Below are 17,992 nucleotides of genomic sequence, written 5' to 3' on the forward strand. Positions count from 1 at the left end.
TTTATATGTTGCGCATTTACGGCGAAACGCGGTACCTAATAGATTTTCATGAAATTTGACAGGTTTGTTCCTTTTTTAATTGCGCGTCGACGTATATACAAGGTTTTTGGAAATTTTGCATTTCAAGGATAATATAAAAGGAAAAAGGAGCCTCCTTCATACGCCAATATTAGAGTAAAAATCAGACTATAGAATTATTAATCATAAATCAGCTGACAAGTGATTATACAGATGTGTGGAGAAGCCAGTCTATTGCTGTATTTCCATAAGGTCTATAGTTTCAATCGGGTACTCGTAGATGAGAATACTGCGTGAGGTCTACTGTTCACAGAACTACTAGTTTATTATTTATTCATTTATTTGCCAAAATAGAAGTAAAGTACAACAACTATAAACAGGATATTGATCTCACATGATGGTGATGGAAGAATAATAATTAATCCTGATTGATGACAGCTTTAATGTAGATAATTGTGACAGCTGTCACATGGTTGAAAAGTCACAACTTTACAAGATACATTTTCAAGTTTTAATATAAACTTTATAACTTTTAAAACAAAAATATAGAAAAATACTACACAATGAACTTGGAAAGGAAGAATATACAAAATTATAAACACAGAACATTGATTCAAATATAATCAATTACAATTATACATAATTATAGTATAATATTTACTACTTTGGTTGTAAAAAAAACATTTTGTTACTATTATTGGTCATTTCCATTCTATTTTTGTGTTGAATGTAGGGCTAATGGAAATGTAAATATGATCTTAAGATAACCATCTAATAAGAGGCCTTTACTGAGAATCTCAAATGGAGCTTTAAAAAGATAATTCTACAAATCACAGGTATAACTGTGAAATCTATCCAGCAAACTAGAAACTAACAGAAATACAGTAAGTTATTGAGAAAAAATACGAAAACAGCACGACCACGACATAAAAGTTCAAAAAAGGAATTCAGTAGCAGATAGACAGATGATAATAAAATGATTTATGGCACTAAATTCATGATAATAAGAATTGAATATTCATATTTTCATTTGCTTATCAGATTTATTAACCCAAGTCCTATTCAAGATAGCTGAGGCCTTACCTATCAAATAGAACAATAGAACTGCAGAAATTCTATCTTTTCATTTACTCACTCTCTCATCTTTCTCAGTCTCTAAAGCTCACACTCTCTCTCTCTCTCAATCTTACACTCTCTCTTTCTCTCACAAACTTTCTCACTCCTTCTCTGTTCTATTCTATCTCTCTCAAGCCCTCTTTCTCATGGATCTCTCTCTGTCTCTCTGAATCTCACTCTGTCTTTCTCTCTCTGTCACTGTCTCTCACTCTGTCAGTCTGTCTCTCTCTCACACACACTCTCTCTCCCTCTCTCTCCTTCTCTCATAATAAAAATCAATCAATCAATCCCGGTCTTGTGTTGATGGGAAGGATATTATTTTACACCCTTCTTAAAGAATCGACAATTATTTGTTGAAACACCGCCGATTTATGAAGTTACATTACACTTTTATATTATCGTTATTCTAATTGCATTTAATCTTTATTCTTGTTGATTAATTCTTTATACTTTGTAAAATTCGTTGAATAATTAGCATTACCGTCAATGTAAATTAGTGTATAAGCCAGTAATATTGTTGTAACATACATAAATAAAGAAATCTAATCTAATCTCACTCTATCTCAGTCACTCTCTCTCTCACTCTCTCTATCTATCTCTCTCTCCCTTTTATTCTCTCTCCAACATCACCTCCTTTCAGTTCTGCTTCAAAACGTTTCAACTTGTCTAGAAATATGACTCACTTCAACAATAGTGCAATTAGTTAACTTCAATTGAACAATTGAAATATTGAACGTGTGTACTTGAAGTTGGTTCAATTCTTCACCATTTTCAGTCTCTCATGCCTACGTCATTCAGGTCGAGGTAAGAAAAAATCATGACTTGGGTTTGAATTTTCGCAACCTTGAAAAACAATCATTGCATGGGTTTGTATTAACACAGCCTTGAAAATGTGTTCTTACGTTTCTTGTCTATAGAAATTGAAATTTGATTCATGACATAGATATAGTACACTATGATGGACAATAGTGGACTATAATCTATATATAATGGTAGACTATAGTGGACTAGTATATCGTAAAGTACTGTTTCTCATAGATAGTAGACTAATCATGGACAATAATGGACTATAGTCTGTATAATATGATAAACTATTGAAGACTAAAGTATATCGTAAAAGTACTGTTTGTATAAGATTGTAAGAAAAACGACAAAACTGTTGTAGTCTATCAATGGCATTATTTAATAAATTATAGTATTATACAAATATTATTCAACAAATAGGTTTTACTCTTTGTTTCTTGGAGTTATCTACTCATCTACATTTCTATTATCTGTTCTGAATATGTTAAATTTTCATTTGTTTCTATTATAATGTAGTGTTAGTATATGCAATGGGTGTTGCAAGACCTGGCAATACATTGTCATTTGTGATAAAGAATCAATAAAAAATGTCATTAATGTAGTATCAGATTCTATAGTAAGATAAATTTCAAGCTGTCAGCAATCCTTATGAATAACATCAATGCTTCCCATTCATCCTATGCTGACAGTTTAAAGTGAATTTCACTCTAGTACAAGACAAATATTGAGTATTATTGATTGTTTTTATTCTTGTAGCAAGTACCTCGGATGACGTAATAAGGTTGTTCTGAAGAACAAACGATACTGTAGGCTATATTATTTCATCTACTTCTTACTTTCAATTCATTCATTCGAGGAGGCTAGTATGTTTTATTAGACAAGTAGGAGATGAATTGTGTGTATTATTCACCGTTTGTATTTTCGTGATATTTTGGACGTAATAAGTAATACTGTAGGCTATATTGTTTCATCTACTATATTCAATTCATTTATTTTAAATAAAAAGACTAAGAAATTGTCATTTTATTTTATATGAATAATTACCACAATATCAACTTCAACTACACAAAAAATTCATTTATTCATTCAAGAACACGTTCAAGTAGGAGATGAATTTTATTGTGTATTATTTACAGTTTATATTTTTGTAGAATTTTGGATGATGTAGAGAGGTTGTTTTTTATACTGTGTATTGTTTTAACCACTTATTTCAACCAATTTATTCATGTCACACTGATACATTAATTTTCTGTCAACAGACTTGACTGTTGTTCTTCTGTGATACAACTGCTGTAATATTACTGCTGTATTACTGCATAAATAGATCACACTATTCACTAATTCATCACACTGAGGATGACACCGTAGGTATTAAAAAATATTGGTGTATCATTATGAATAGATACTACCGTACTAAATCTCACTATAAACACTGTATTAGAAGATAAATTATAGTGATAATTAATGATTAGTCTTGAGTTCTACCATAAAAGAAATATGAGAGATAATATAAGAAAGAATGACGTTTTAGTGAATATTTTTTTTAAATTAAACATAGTTATGCTATCTTTTCTCTATAGATTAACTTTCGTCTGTGAACTTGAGGAACGATAATTTGAAACAATGAAATGGAATAGTTGTTAGTAATTGAGTTCATAGAAACTCGTGAATGCTTGAACTGACGCTCAAATCAAATATGGAAAATTCCAGAAAAATGATGTTAAAATTTATTTACCTCGTCCATCTCTGAGCTGCCCATACTGAGGAGAGATCCATCGCTACAAGTGCTATGAGAAGATTTATTTGTGTTCTCCTGTAACAAAGAAATTGAAAAAAAATTAACTATAAATATTTTAAAAGTGTCTACAAATGAGAAAAAAACAATGAACAAGGGAATTCTAATATTTTTCCTGAAGCAGATAGTAAACTGTAAGGCTGGGTGTACACCGGTTAGTCAAGACAAGTCATTATCAGTCACGTTTAGTCTCAATACTTCACATAGTTGCTTATGAAGATATGTCTAATTGCAATGACTAATCAGTCAGTGTGAGTTGCGTCATAAGCAACAATGTGAAGTATTGTGACTAAACGTGACTAGTCTTGTCTTGTCTTGACTAACAGGTGTGTGCCTAGCCTTAGGCTAGTGGCTAACACCAGTTAGTCAAGACAAGACAAGACATGATCAGACTCAATACTTCACATAGTTGCTTATGAAGCTATGTCTAATTGCAATGACTAATCAGAGTGTGTTGCGTCATAAGCAACTATGTGAAGTATTGTGTCTGATCATGTCTTGTCTTGTCTTGACTAACTGGTGTGTGCCTAGCCTAAGGTGAAGTAGAGGGAATGGATGATGTAGGTATATGAAGAAAAAAAAAATATTAGAGAACTGAAAGTGATTTTTACTATGGATAGAATTCAATTACTGTGATTTTTTTTCATTTATTAATATTACTATCAGGTAACCCGTGCTCCGCAAGGGTCTAATTAAATACTTGTCCTACTGAAATATTAAAGAATTCTATATAGGCCTATAAACATCCTGGGTTAATTGAGAATCTATAGGCAATTATATATTCACGTAAATTTATTAACCTATTCAAAATTTCAAGTTAATCAGTTCAGTACCTAGTTCGTCAGTCAGTAGACGTGATGATGAGTCATTCGTGAATTTCCTATCCCGTACATGTACAAGCCAATTCTATTCATTATTATATTATAGACTAGCAGATAACCCGTGCTCCGCAAGGATCGAATTAAAAACTTGATAAACTGAAAAATTGACATACTGAAATCTTAAAGAATACTAAATGGGCCTATAACGATCCTGGGTAAATTAAGAATCTATATGCAACATTTCAAGTTAATCAGTCCAGTAGTTCAGACGTGATGATGCATCATTCGTGAATTTCCAATCCCGTATGTGTATTAGCCAGTTCTTTCCTTTATTATATCAAATAGATTACTTCAACACTTCAGATTTAGTTCTCAAGATATTACCTAATTCACCAACTTTCAACTCATTTATTTATTAATTTTATCACTCAGGAGATCTAAATTTTAACTCACACACGAGATCTAATTTTTAATAATAAATTTTCTAAACTCTGCCACCAAAACTCTTCTCATCCAAATTGTCCAACTTTCACTTTGAATACGGCGCCAAAATTTCGTAAAATTGTTATTATCATCACTCATCAAACAACCTAATATATGTAGATTGTCTGTGTATATATATGTATACAGTGTTATAGCAAACAACCGCGAAAGTCTCGTCTGAGAATCCGGTCCTAAAGTATAGATATACAAGTTTCCTGGTCCTAAAAGTATAGATATTCGCTTATCCTGTATATTAGAACGATACATATCGAGTTTCACCTGGATAAATCGAAGGAAAATGATCGTAAAACAAGAGAGCGGGCAGAAAAAACACAAAAATAGTCGCCAATAAAAAGTGAAAATGAAGAACACTCAAGTTTAAGATTCACTGCAAACTGTCATCATTGGAAGGATTGTAAGCGTTGGATGTTATTTATGAGAAAAACTGAAAGTTTTAAGTGAATCTCACTACAGTATAAGGCAGAAAGTGTATCAATTTTAGTGCATTTTTTGTTTTGTCATTCAGTTTGTTGAAAACTGGGTCACAGTATTCAGGATCAGAAAGTGAGGGAAAAATGATTGACTCGGTTTTTATTGATGTCAATCAGGTATTCGGCAATTGAAGTGAGAATTAAAGTAAGATTTGATTAAAGTGTCTGTAAATAATTCCTCATGAATAACATCAGCACTTTCCATTCAACCAATCCTGACGGATTTAAGTGGATCTCAGTTTACAAAAAGCTACTAATCTTGAAATAACAAGGTTGTTGTACACAGAATTCTTAGCTAGATACTACTGGTTATTTGATCAACTGGTAATTGAGTAGTTTTGAGGTGATTACAAGATTCAATCTATCTAGTTATTCACTATAGAGAGGTCCCTGTTATAATGACAGGATTCGATTAACATTGGTGTTGCTAACCTTGTCTATCATTCGACAGAGCAGATAGTGCTATCCTTTTCTAGCTACGGAATGTTGCCGGTTCGTTTTCTAATAATGTAGATATATAATTAATCAATTAATATTCAATCTCAGTTCTGAGAATCCATTATTTTAATAATTGAAAAATATATTTTCTTGACGAATAAAATATAATCGATTCATTTATTCATTCAATTATACAATAAGTACATTATCAAAATGATTATTTAAAACATGAATGTACGGTTAGTATTACATCAGATATACCGGTATCATCTATCCTCTGTAGAAGGCAGTGACAAGGCAGAGAAACGGCAACGCTGTTTTTCTATCTTTCTCCACTGCCATTATATCATGTACCTCACTATAGAATTTAGTTGAAGATAATAGAAATCAGTAGAATTGAAAATCGATTCGTTGTTTTGAGAGGACTCGACGTATTGAATGGGCGTGTCTAGTCTCGGCCAATGACAGTAGAGCTCCAGCCTTCATTTTGTTAACAACTAATGGCCAATCGTTGAGCTTCACCTAACTATATATTCTGCTGCTCAATGTTCAAGCTTATACTGTTTACTGGAGATTGTTAATGGTGTAACAACCGGAACCAGTATGTCAAATTGTTTTAATAGATCAGTGGTTTTGACAATATCAAGGATGTTTCATCCTAGAGAATAGATAGCATAAAAAAATATCTCAATGTGTACCTATTTATTTATCACATTGTGAACAAATATTTGACAAGAGGAAAGACGCAACCCTGTGCTTATGCCCAAAACTGTCCCATTTCCAATTTATACTATACCAGACAATAATTATTGAAGTCATTTGCATTTAATTACTATACTATCAATATCACTATATTATTATCATTACCTTGTAATATTAGCATCATATTGCAATAAGTATTTTGTTATTAATATTTTTTTTACAAAATGTGTTTTTGGATAAATAAATTTCAGGTGTAAGTGTACGTCCAGTGCCAAAATACTTGTCATCAAATTTTTGGTTGGGATCGATTTAGTATGTTATTTTGAGCACAAAATCACAAAAAATAAACGGCGGTCACTATTGTTTTTGAAATAAACTAAGTTCAAAGTGGCACAATTTTACATGCATTCAACCTATAAGTAGCAGCCATTTTGGTTATCGAAATCATCAAATTATGATATTCCTAATCTAAGTTTTCCTAACCTAAGCTTTCCTAACCAAAAATTTTCTAACCTAGAGCTTCGATCCCAACCAAAAATTTTGATGACAGGTATAGTTTGGCACTGGACGTACACTTTAGCCCAATTCTCATTTCATTTCAATGACGATAGAAATAAAACTATAGTATTTGACTATAAACCTTGAAGAATCACAATGATTCACACATATAATTAATCGTAATTAATTATAATTCATATAATTAATTCACACACAAGAATCACACATATAATTAATCGATAAAATATCAATGAATCATGTACACAAAAATATCACGGAAGAATTGCGTATGATTCCTATCAGTACATACTTTTTAGAACAAAATTATTATCTCACTAGTTGACTTGTGGGAACACTCAAAGATAACTGCGTGCTTTATTAATTGTAGACGTTGAAAAGTTGTTTATTTTTACCGTATAAGGTAAAGAATTTCATTCAGTCAACTTTACATGTAGATAAGGCTATCAGGAACTTTAAATTTTATGAAGTGTATCGAGTACTTGAAGTAGAATCAAGCTTAAAACTAGATTGGCAGTTATTTGTTTTTGTTGGTTCATAATATTTTTGTTGGAACCATGCTTAGGCCCGGTTGCATTAAAGTCGTTTAATTTTTAACCGTGATTAACTTTACGAGAACCAATTAGAGAAGGCGTTATTAAAAAGACAGTTTCTCTGATTGGTTCACGTGGAATTAATCACGGTTAAATTTTAACCGGCTTTTGTGCAACTGGCACTTAGAGTTGTCAAAACTCAGAGGTATTGGACTTGGAATTTATTATTTCTTTTGGAGAGAAATCATTAACATAAAGTAACACTAAAGGTGTGTACAGATATACACGCCGCGAACATGAGCAATTCACTTTTAATCAGCTGATTATATCTGTATTTTTATAGAAACTGTAAGATACAGATATGAAAAGCTTGGCATCAGCTGATTAAAAGTGAATTGCTCATGTTCGCGGCGCGTATATCTGTACGCTCCTTAAGAAAAGCATCAGGCAACAGTATCAAAAGTAAAAACAATATATTAAATCGATAGTTATAGAATATGAAAACCCTGTAGACAAAATTGAAGACTGAAAATCAATGTATTTTGTGGAGTGTAATGTCAAAAGGACATTATTATAATGTTTATCAGTTTATCAGAGATTGACAATGGTGTAATAACCGATACCGGTCTTTCTAAGTATCAATGAATCTGTGGTTTTTTGACAATTTCTTAGTCTTTTTCATTCAACATAATTATAATGTTCTATAGTGAGGTCCAAGTTGGAATAACAACCTCGGATTCAAAATATTTATCCGTTCTCTCTGCTTCAACATATAACCTAACTTTTATAATGATTGAATTTTTTTAGAACATGTTTTAAATCGTTTATAAATACGGCCCTTGAAATCGAAGAGTGAAATTGGCGACTGGAACGGATGGAGACTACTTTCAAAACACGATGACAGCTCTCCTTTCAGTTATTGAGATATTATCATGATAATATTCTCCTTCTGCTTCATCTCTATCTTCTTCTTCCTCCTCTCCCTCTCTTCCTCGTTCTTCCACACCATTTTCAACCTCTTCATCTCCATCCTTCGATTTGAAATGCGGTATCAGATTATAATTATCAGATTATTATTATCTTGAACACAACATGATAATCATCATCTTCTCTCTCAATTTTCTTCTACTTCTTCGTTTGCTTGTAGTTGCTCTGGCTGCTATTTTCATTTTCTCTGATCTTCAACATCTCCTGTATTTTTTCCGTTGCTCTTCTTATTTATTTGATATTGATCTTCATCGATTTCGTGTCAAAATCTATCATCATCATCATCATCATCATCATCATCATCTTCTTCTTCTTCTTCTTCTTCTTCTTCTTTTCCTCCTTGACATCCTTCTTCATATTCTTCTTCTTCATGATCGTCAACCTCTCGATAGGTTGGCAACAACAGTAGTTTTCTCATCATAAGATTAATTTTTCGACCTCCTTCCAGGCAGCTGATCGGATACAGCCGAAACAAGTTGCTCTGCTGAGAGGGCAGGAGCGATTGATTGATTGATTGATTGATTGAGTACTTTATTTATGTAGATTACAATATATACTGGCTTATACACTTATATACAATAGCTTACAATACAGCAAAATTATAGATGAATTTACATAATATAGACTAAGAAAATAATTATTGAACTGTATATGATATGAAAAAGCAGTTTGTAATATAATAACTATAGATAATAATCATATTGTTATGCATCTACATAAATTGGCGGAGCTTTGGACATATCAATGTCCATTCTTCGGAAGAATATTAAAAATATCCTCCCCACTAACTCTCTACCAAAACGTTAATTTCGTTATTTAAACTAAGGATTTATTTATTAATGGAAATATTGTAAAAGTTTTAATCAATATGAATATTAAGAGAAAAAAAACAGAAAATTGATAGAGTAAAATAATTATATAGGTAGATAAGATCAAATAATTGATTAATAAAATGAAGTAGGCTGAAAGTAGATCAGGGTTATCAACTTTCAGTAATATACAGCATTATGCAGTGGATAATTGAAATAACATGAGTTTATATAATATATATATATATATATATATATATATATATATATATATATATATACAATTCGTTCTATAACATGGTTTAAAGGTTTGTATTTGTGGGATGGGTGGGGGATGGATGTCATGTGATCGTTCTAGGGCCGGACAGTTTCAGTCATTTGTTCCAAAAGATGTTTTTTTAAAGTTAGGATGAAGCTCGCTCGGCTCTCGATGGACCTGATAGAAACAGGAAGTGCATTCCATGCACGACAGGCACTGACTAAGAAGGATTTTGTGAAAATAGTAGTTCGATGATTGGGTATCCTTAAAGTACTTTCTCCGGTTCTAGTATGTGAAGCATCTATCCTCCTACCTTCAGAGACAAATTTGAAATCATCTTTAAAATAGTTCGGATTACCGTATATCAAGATATCTCTAACAAGCTTGACTATTCGAAAAAGCCTCTGATCGGGAAGCTTTAATGTTGAACTAGCAATGTGGGCTGGGGTGATATGATCATGGCGTTGGAGAGAGTAGACGAAACGTAGACAATAATTTTGGCAACGCTGTAGTTTATCATTCAGAGTGACTTGCATATCGTTAAGAACAGAATTACAATACATTAAATGTGGGAAGATGAGAGATTGAACCAATAATAATTTAATGTTTCTAGGGAGGATATCGTGCATTTTCTTCAATGCATGCATGGCTGAGAATACCTTTTTACAAGTTTTGTTCACTTGTTCTGACCAGTCAAGAGTATTATTCATAATAATGCCTAAATTTTTAACTGAGCTACAGTAAGGAATGTCATTACCGTCTACACTAATTTTGTGAATCGATTCAAGGTCAATATTGTTTATAAGACGAGAATATCCAATTATAATGGGTTGTGTTTTGATGGGATTAAGCTTAAGGCCATTTTTCTTTGTCCATTCCACTATCGAATTGATATCCTGATTCATTATTCCAACTGTTTCATTAATTTTTGTTATGGGACAGCTTAAATAGATTTGAAGGTCGTCTGCATAAGTATGGAAACTGGAGAATTTGATAATGGAAGAAAGGTCATTAGCATACAAAGTGAAGAGGAGAGGGCCTAAAATTGAACCTTGTGGTACTCCATGCATAACGTTTTTCCAAGTTGACTTTTTGTCACCGACAGATACACATTGTTTCCTACCTAATAGATAGGATTTAAACCAAACTAACGAGTTGTGACTGAAACCAAGAATAGCCAACTTATTCAGAAGGACTGTATGATCAACAGTATCGAATGCTTTAGAAAAATCAAATAGGGTGAGGATGGTGCATTTTCTTTGGTCCATAGCTAACCTTATATCATCAGTGACACGAAGCAGAGCTGTCTCAGTTGAATGGAATTTTCTAAAGCCTGATTGAAAGTTATGAAGCTTACTATTGTTGTCTAGAAATTTTACAACTTGAGCATGAATGAGTCTTTCTAGCACTTTGGACAATGCAGGTAAAATACTGATTGGTCTAAAATCCTCAACTTTATTGGGTGATGGAACTTTATTTAGAGGGCGAACCAGAGCAAACTTCCAGTTTTCAGGGAAAATGCCTTCTTCAAGTGACTTGTTGAAAATGTATGTAATGGTTGGTAAAACAGCAAATAACATCTTCTTGATAAATTTAATAGGAATTTTGTCTACACCCATAGCATTACTATGAATACGTTGAATTGCTCTGAAAGTGTCTTCTTCTGAGATTGGATGGAAATGAAATTGATCAGTGATTGGTAAATCTAAGTTTGTAACCTGCTCTTCAAGATCATCAATGTGATTAGCAATGACAACTTCGTCGCGTTGGTTAGAGTGTGAAACGAAATGGTCATTTATATTATTCAATGGTAAGTCAATTTGTGGATTCGATTTCTCTTTGCCAAGCCCGAATTCTTTTATTCCCTGCCAAAGTGATTTAGAGTCTTGTCTATTGTTTGTCATAAACGAATTCAAGTACCTAATCTTTGAGTTCCGTAATTCCTGTTTAACCCTATTTCTAAGGCTCCTATACTCTATCAAACTGTCCAAGTCAAATGTCTTTTTAAATTTTCTATGTGCTTTGTCTCTACGTCCCATCATCTTAAGTATGTCTTCAGTCATCCACGGTACTCGTCGTTTTCTATTAATCCTCCTTGTCACATAAGGTGCATGTTTGTCATACAAAGTCAAAGTCCAATTCTCGAAAGTCTTGACCATGTCATCAACTGAGGGTAATGCTTCAATTTGATGCCATGGAGTCTGAGCCACATCAGTCAGGAAGGCGGCTTCATCAAAGTTTTTGAAGTCTCTATAAGTGATAATTTTCTGTTCTGGCTTGGGTATCTTATGGGAAAGTACACAGTAGATCAAATCATGTCTAGAAATAGCTGGGACTGAGATTTGGCCTGCTTGAACAACCTCATTGGGATCACTAACAATGAGAAGGTCAATGAGTGTGTCTGATTCATTAGTATGATGAGTTGGATCGAGAGGTAAAATAGTCATGTTTAGGCATTGGAAAATTGTAGTCAGTTGAAAGTAGTCAAAGTTACGATTTGTCATGTTCAAGTCGGTGTTCATATCCCCCATAACTAGTATACGGTTATAACAAGGCATAAGAGAAAGCAAGGCACTTTCGAAATCTGTGAAATGACCTATTTTTGGTGGGCGATAACAGATACCAACGAGTAATTTATCAGTACTAGATAAGGATAATTCAAGTAGCATAAACTCTGGTCTGGAACAATACTCTTGTTTAGATGTGATTAAAACTTTTGTTTTGATACCTTCTTTCACATAAATTGCTACACCCCCACAAGCTTTATTTAATCTATCATTCCGGAAAAGATTATATCCAGGCAATGCAACAAAATTTGATGAAATACTAGGCTTCAAAAATGATTCGGAAATTCCGATTATATTGAAGTCCTGAAAACGGAAGATTGCTCTGAGTTCATCAATGTGGCAACTGAGGGATTGTACGTTAAGGTGAGCAGCCTTGAAAAGTTTTTTGAAAGAGTGGAGCTTATTTGCTAGAAACATACCTGCGTCATTATTACTATTATTGAAATAATCATACCTACTTGAGGGCGAGCGAGCTGACGTGTCAGTGAGAGGCATCATGGAAGCAGCAGACCAATCGTGAACCGACCTCAGAACAACACATGACGGGGAAAATGGGGATGAAACTGATAAAACTTAACCTAAATGAAAAAGTCTCTTGATTCGAGTGCATTCAGCATGCCTTGACAGTTCGGCTCCCTTCACTATTTAAAGCACTAGTTCAAAACAAAATTCACTAAACACAATAAGATGTAGATGTGTGGAGTTCCGGTGATGAATAATCCTAATGGTGAATAAGACGAAGATTGAGGAAGAACTGGTAGTGGGAGATCTGGTCCAAGTGGAGATAGAGCGAGTAGGTATCCAGTAGTGGAAGAATCGGGTCCAAGTGGAGGTAAGCGAGAAGGAATCCAGTAGTGGAAGATCGAGTCCAAGTGGAGACAGAGAGAGATGGAATCCAGTGGTGGAAAATCGAGTCCAAGTGGAGATAGAGAGAGATGGAATCCAGTAGTGGAAGATCGTGTTCATGGTGGAGATAGAGCGAAATGGGATCCAGTAAAAACTGAAAAAGAGAAGAAAAAGCCAGCAGAAAAACGAAAAATCTTTGAAGAAAGTTATCAATTGAGAAAAGATACATAATACAACTGATAATGAATAATATCCCCATAAAATTGAAGAGGAATAGTATGATTCAATGTGGGAAAGAATCGAATATTATATGGATAATATATGGATATTAAAATATAATATATGGATACTAGTAGAAGGTAATCAGATAGAAAGAGAAAAGGTAGGAAGATAATAGATATAGAAAGAGAAATAAACATTTGAACATGCTGGATAGCTAGTGAAAAAATCACAGGGAAAATAATGATAACAATGGGGAAGAAAAGAAGAGAAAGAAGGAATGTGCACAAATTGAGAAGAACTTATGAAACTGAACTATAGAATAAGAATAGAACATCGTATTGTGATCTTGAATTAATCAAGGAGAGAAGAAGAAGAAGAAAAGAAGAAGAAGAAGAAGAAAAGAAGAAGAAGAAGAAGAAGAAGAAGAAGAAGAAGAAGAGAAGAAGAAGAAGAAGAAGAAGAGAAGAAGAAGAAGAAGAAGAAGAAGACGAAGAAGAAGAAGAAGAAGAATAGAAAAGAATAATAATCATCATCGCAAACAACAATATTCAAGTAATCATTATAAATATAAGATCAAGAAGAGAAATTAGAAAGAAAAATAAGAAGTAGAGGAGACGATGGAGAAAGTGCTAGATTATTTTAGATGAGTTTTAAATAGGATTGAACGGTGAAGTGTGAAAAATATTATATAGTATTAGAAGTATAATTAACTATTGGGAGTTGCAATAACAATAAAAGTAGTAAATTGAGAACTGTAATATTTTAGTGATGAATGTCTAAGATAACATTAAATGAAACACAGCCCCTATATAAGCATATGAACAGACTACCCACCCCTCCGTTCTATCAATAATTCTTCACACATTTGCTTCTATTGCTCGAGCTGTGGCAACAGTAGGAGATATCATTATGTACACCTAATATAGAAGAGATTACTATCTTTACCTATAGATTACATCCATATCTATAACGTATGTTAATCATCCAATTTATTTGAAATTCAGCATTTCGAAAATTATTAATTATGGAAATAATTTTGGTAAGAGATGTAATAATTATTAGTAAGAATAGAGATAATGATTCTCTAAGTACCCTCTGGAGTATAGTAGTTGATGCATTGAACGTAGTTTTGGGAATTAATATCAAGATAAATTATTAATCAGTATTAACAAATGTGGATCTCCTTAGTTTGAAATAATTGCCTCATACATAATCATAAATAGCAGTGGAAAGATTCATTTATAGAACAGAAAGCCAGCTCATGAAAAATGCCAAGGTATATCTATTGTGAAATGTTTTAATACGAATTTCCTATTTTTGTAGTGAAGGGCACCTTAGTAATCGAATCCTGAAATGATTTAATTTACCTTTATTTTTTGAAGGTCGGTCATCCTCTCGACTGTGTGGACCCTCTTGGATCCTCCCTCGCCGATAGAGATCTTGATCCTCCCGTCCGATGACCAGACATTCCTATGCCCATGACGGTCGGCCGCAGCGTTGAGGATCTTGAGGCGCTCCGCAGTCAGATCCTCGCGAATGGTGACGCCGGAACCCTTCAGCTTCCTCTTAGCGTCGAAGATCATCTTCCTGGTCCGGTAGCTGCAGAGTCGAACTATGATGGGTCGGTCCTTGGGTTTAGCTTGCCCTTGTTGAGGTGGTTGACGCCTTCCAACGCGATGCGAGCGGTTGACATCCGCCAAAGTCACGGGCACGTTCAGCTTCTTGTTAAAGACATCGAGCGCCAGCAGGTCCGTGTCTTCTTTGTCACTCTCCGGGATCCCAAAAATACGTATAGAATGTCGGCGCCCATATTGCTCGAGGTCGTCGACCTTCAGGTGACAAGACACCTCCAGCTCACGAATTCTATCGTGCAGCTGTTTGTTCTCCTCCTTCAATGCCTGAAGTTCCTCGAAAATAGATTTCACAGCCATTGATACAGCACTGTGGACAGACTCTTCGATTTGCTGTCGAATAATGAGGAGGGTCTCTTCGGACAATGCTCCAGAAATAGCTGGCTTCGGAGCATTGACCTCATTCTTCGGTGTGCCTCTATTCGGTCGAACCATCGTGTACCGTTAGGTGGATTTACACTTTTATAGGCGAGAAGGTGAACTGAAGATTTAGGAATGTTTTTTCAAGATAAATAAAAAGAGTGTGAGTTAATCAAAAATATAATTTCACTATTGAATTAAGCTCGAGAAACTGAATAACTAGATGTATAATTTGAAGTGAATTGAACTGTATAACCCTACGAAATATCTGTTAGAAGAGGATGAAAGAGACATGAAAAGAGAGAGAACTATGGAGAGAGGAGAGAGAGCAAGTAGTACCTTGAATGTGGGGCGAGTGCATAGTAATTATCCAGCTGAATGCAGGGATCTCATCTTTAATCCTTGCTTCTAACTGAAACCTAAACTCATTTATGATTTTCAGTTTCACAAATGTTAACTCACAAATCAATTTCTAGAGATACAAAAAACTCATCAAAAACTGTTCCTATTCCGATTTTGGATGGGATTTGAAACATTGCTTGAAAAAAATTGTTATTATTTGTATAGTGTATTATGAATTTTTTGATAAATCCTATAATATTAAACGAGCAACATCTGTATGGATGTTTAGATGTTTGGATGTTTAAATGTTTGTATTTTCCTGGATCTCGAAAACGGCTCTAACGATTCTCACGAAATTCCGAACATAGTAGGTTTATAATATAAAGATTCGATTGCACTAGGTCTCATCCCTGGGAAAACTCGCTGAAGGACATTAAAAGGATAATTATTATTCATCCTTGGAAAAACAGCTGATAATAATAATTATTTCGTTGTCTGTTGGTGGCAAAGTGAGTGAGCGAGTACATGTGTGTGAGACTGTGTCAAAATTATGACTCAGCTATTGAACCTTTGTAATCATTCAATCAGGTACTTAGTGCCGGTTGCGAAAAAGCCGGGTTATTTTCATTCCTGATTAATTCCAGTAGATCCATCTTTTTGAAATGGTCTTATCTGATTTGGTTCACGTGAAGTTAATCAGGATTAAAATTTAACCGACTTTTGTGCAACTGGGCCTTTGTGAGGGAAATTTTTGCATTCCTCTGGGAATTAATCTAAATTTACTTTTATTAGATAGAACATCTCTGTATGAATGTTATTATAATTTCTTCTTTCGTAATGAATTGTTTCATGCTTTTGTACTCCAGAGCGAAGCTCGGTCCCCGATATTAAAATAATTATTTCATCAAACAGTAAGGGCCGTTTGCACTATCAACGCTTAAACTGAATTGAATCAGCTGGTGGCTTAGACTCAAAATGAACCACATTATAACAAACTAGACTTGATATGAATTTAATCCACTTTGAAGTGAAATTTAGTTTAGACTGTCACTGTGCAAACGGCAATAAATCTGCACAATAAGTACGTTTTCCATGCTCGATGCCACTTCAAATAATATTATAAGCAACAGGTGGTGTAATGGAAACAAACTGATCAAATTTAAAGTAATTTATTATCAGATTTATCTGAATATCTCTAGAATAGAACGGTCTACCTGTCTCAGGTTGTAGAGCACGAAATTATGCCTGGAGGGATTTTGCATCATAAATTTGAATCGTGGAAATCGGAAGATATAGTCGATTAAAAACAAAAATTCCTCTAAATTTGTTTTTTCGGAAATTCAACTCTTTTTTGAAACATTATGACTCAATGGAGACATAGAACTCAGAATTATTTCATTCTATTCCAATTTTTATTATCTAAAATAAGCAAGAGGGGATTTTTCCGTTACATGGCTCGATACCGCTAAAATAATACAAAACTGGAAAAGGAACAGAGAAACAGAGGTTTTTGGGGCACTCTGTAAAAAGCTCCAGGCTAGGTCAACTTTTTGTATTCAGTTGTTCAATACCCCAGAATACTTGCACGGAAAAATAGCGTGTTCGGGGTTTTTCCAGCATAAAGTACCTGGTGGCTGAACTCTTATGTATGTATAAAATATGAAGATGAATTATAATTTAATGTATAATAATAGTATCGAGTAACCTTGCTGGCTCAGGTCTGGTGTCAGAGTCTTCAGGTCGCAACCGATCAATTTCAGGGCCTCGACATGACCTAACGACTGCTTTTCAGGAAGCCGGGATCTATTCATAGTATTAATAAGAATAAAAATTGTTATTATCTATAAAACTAGTAGTTCTGTGAACAGTAGATCTCACGCAGTATTCTCATCCACATGTACCTGATTGAAACTATAGACCTTATGGAAATACAGCAATAGACTGGCTTCTCCACACATCTGTGTAATCACTTGACAGCTGATTTATGATGAATAAATCTATAGTCTGATTTTTACTCTATTGGAGTATGGAGGAGGCTCCTTTTTCCTTTTATATTATCCTTGAAATGCAAAATTTCCAAAAACCTTGTATATACGTCGACGCGCAATTGGAAAAGGAAAATAACTGTCAAATTTCATGAAAATCTATTACCGCGTTTCGCCGTAAATGCGCAACATAAAAACATATAAACATTTAAACATTCAAACATTCAAACATTAAGAGAAATACCAAACCGTCGACTTAAATCTTAG

At 33.8% G+C, this 17,992-nt stretch overlaps 1 protein-coding gene across 1 annotated transcript in view; it reads right to left on the minus strand.

The window, feature by feature from the left end:
• Nucleotides 1-17,992, minus strand: part of LOC111056542 — a 183,376-nt gene that overhangs the window by 15,437 nt on the left and 149,947 nt on the right. Inside the window, 1 exon segment of the mRNA XM_039439458.1 lies at nt 3,674-3,751. Coding sequence (XP_039295392.1) covers nt 3,674-3,751 — 78 coding nt within the window.

This window comes from Nilaparvata lugens, chromosome 12 (genome assembly GCF_014356525.2).
Source record: "Nilaparvata lugens isolate BPH chromosome 12, ASM1435652v1, whole genome shotgun sequence".
NCBI classification, from domain to species: Eukaryota; Metazoa; Arthropoda; class Insecta; order Hemiptera; family Delphacidae; genus Nilaparvata; species Nilaparvata lugens.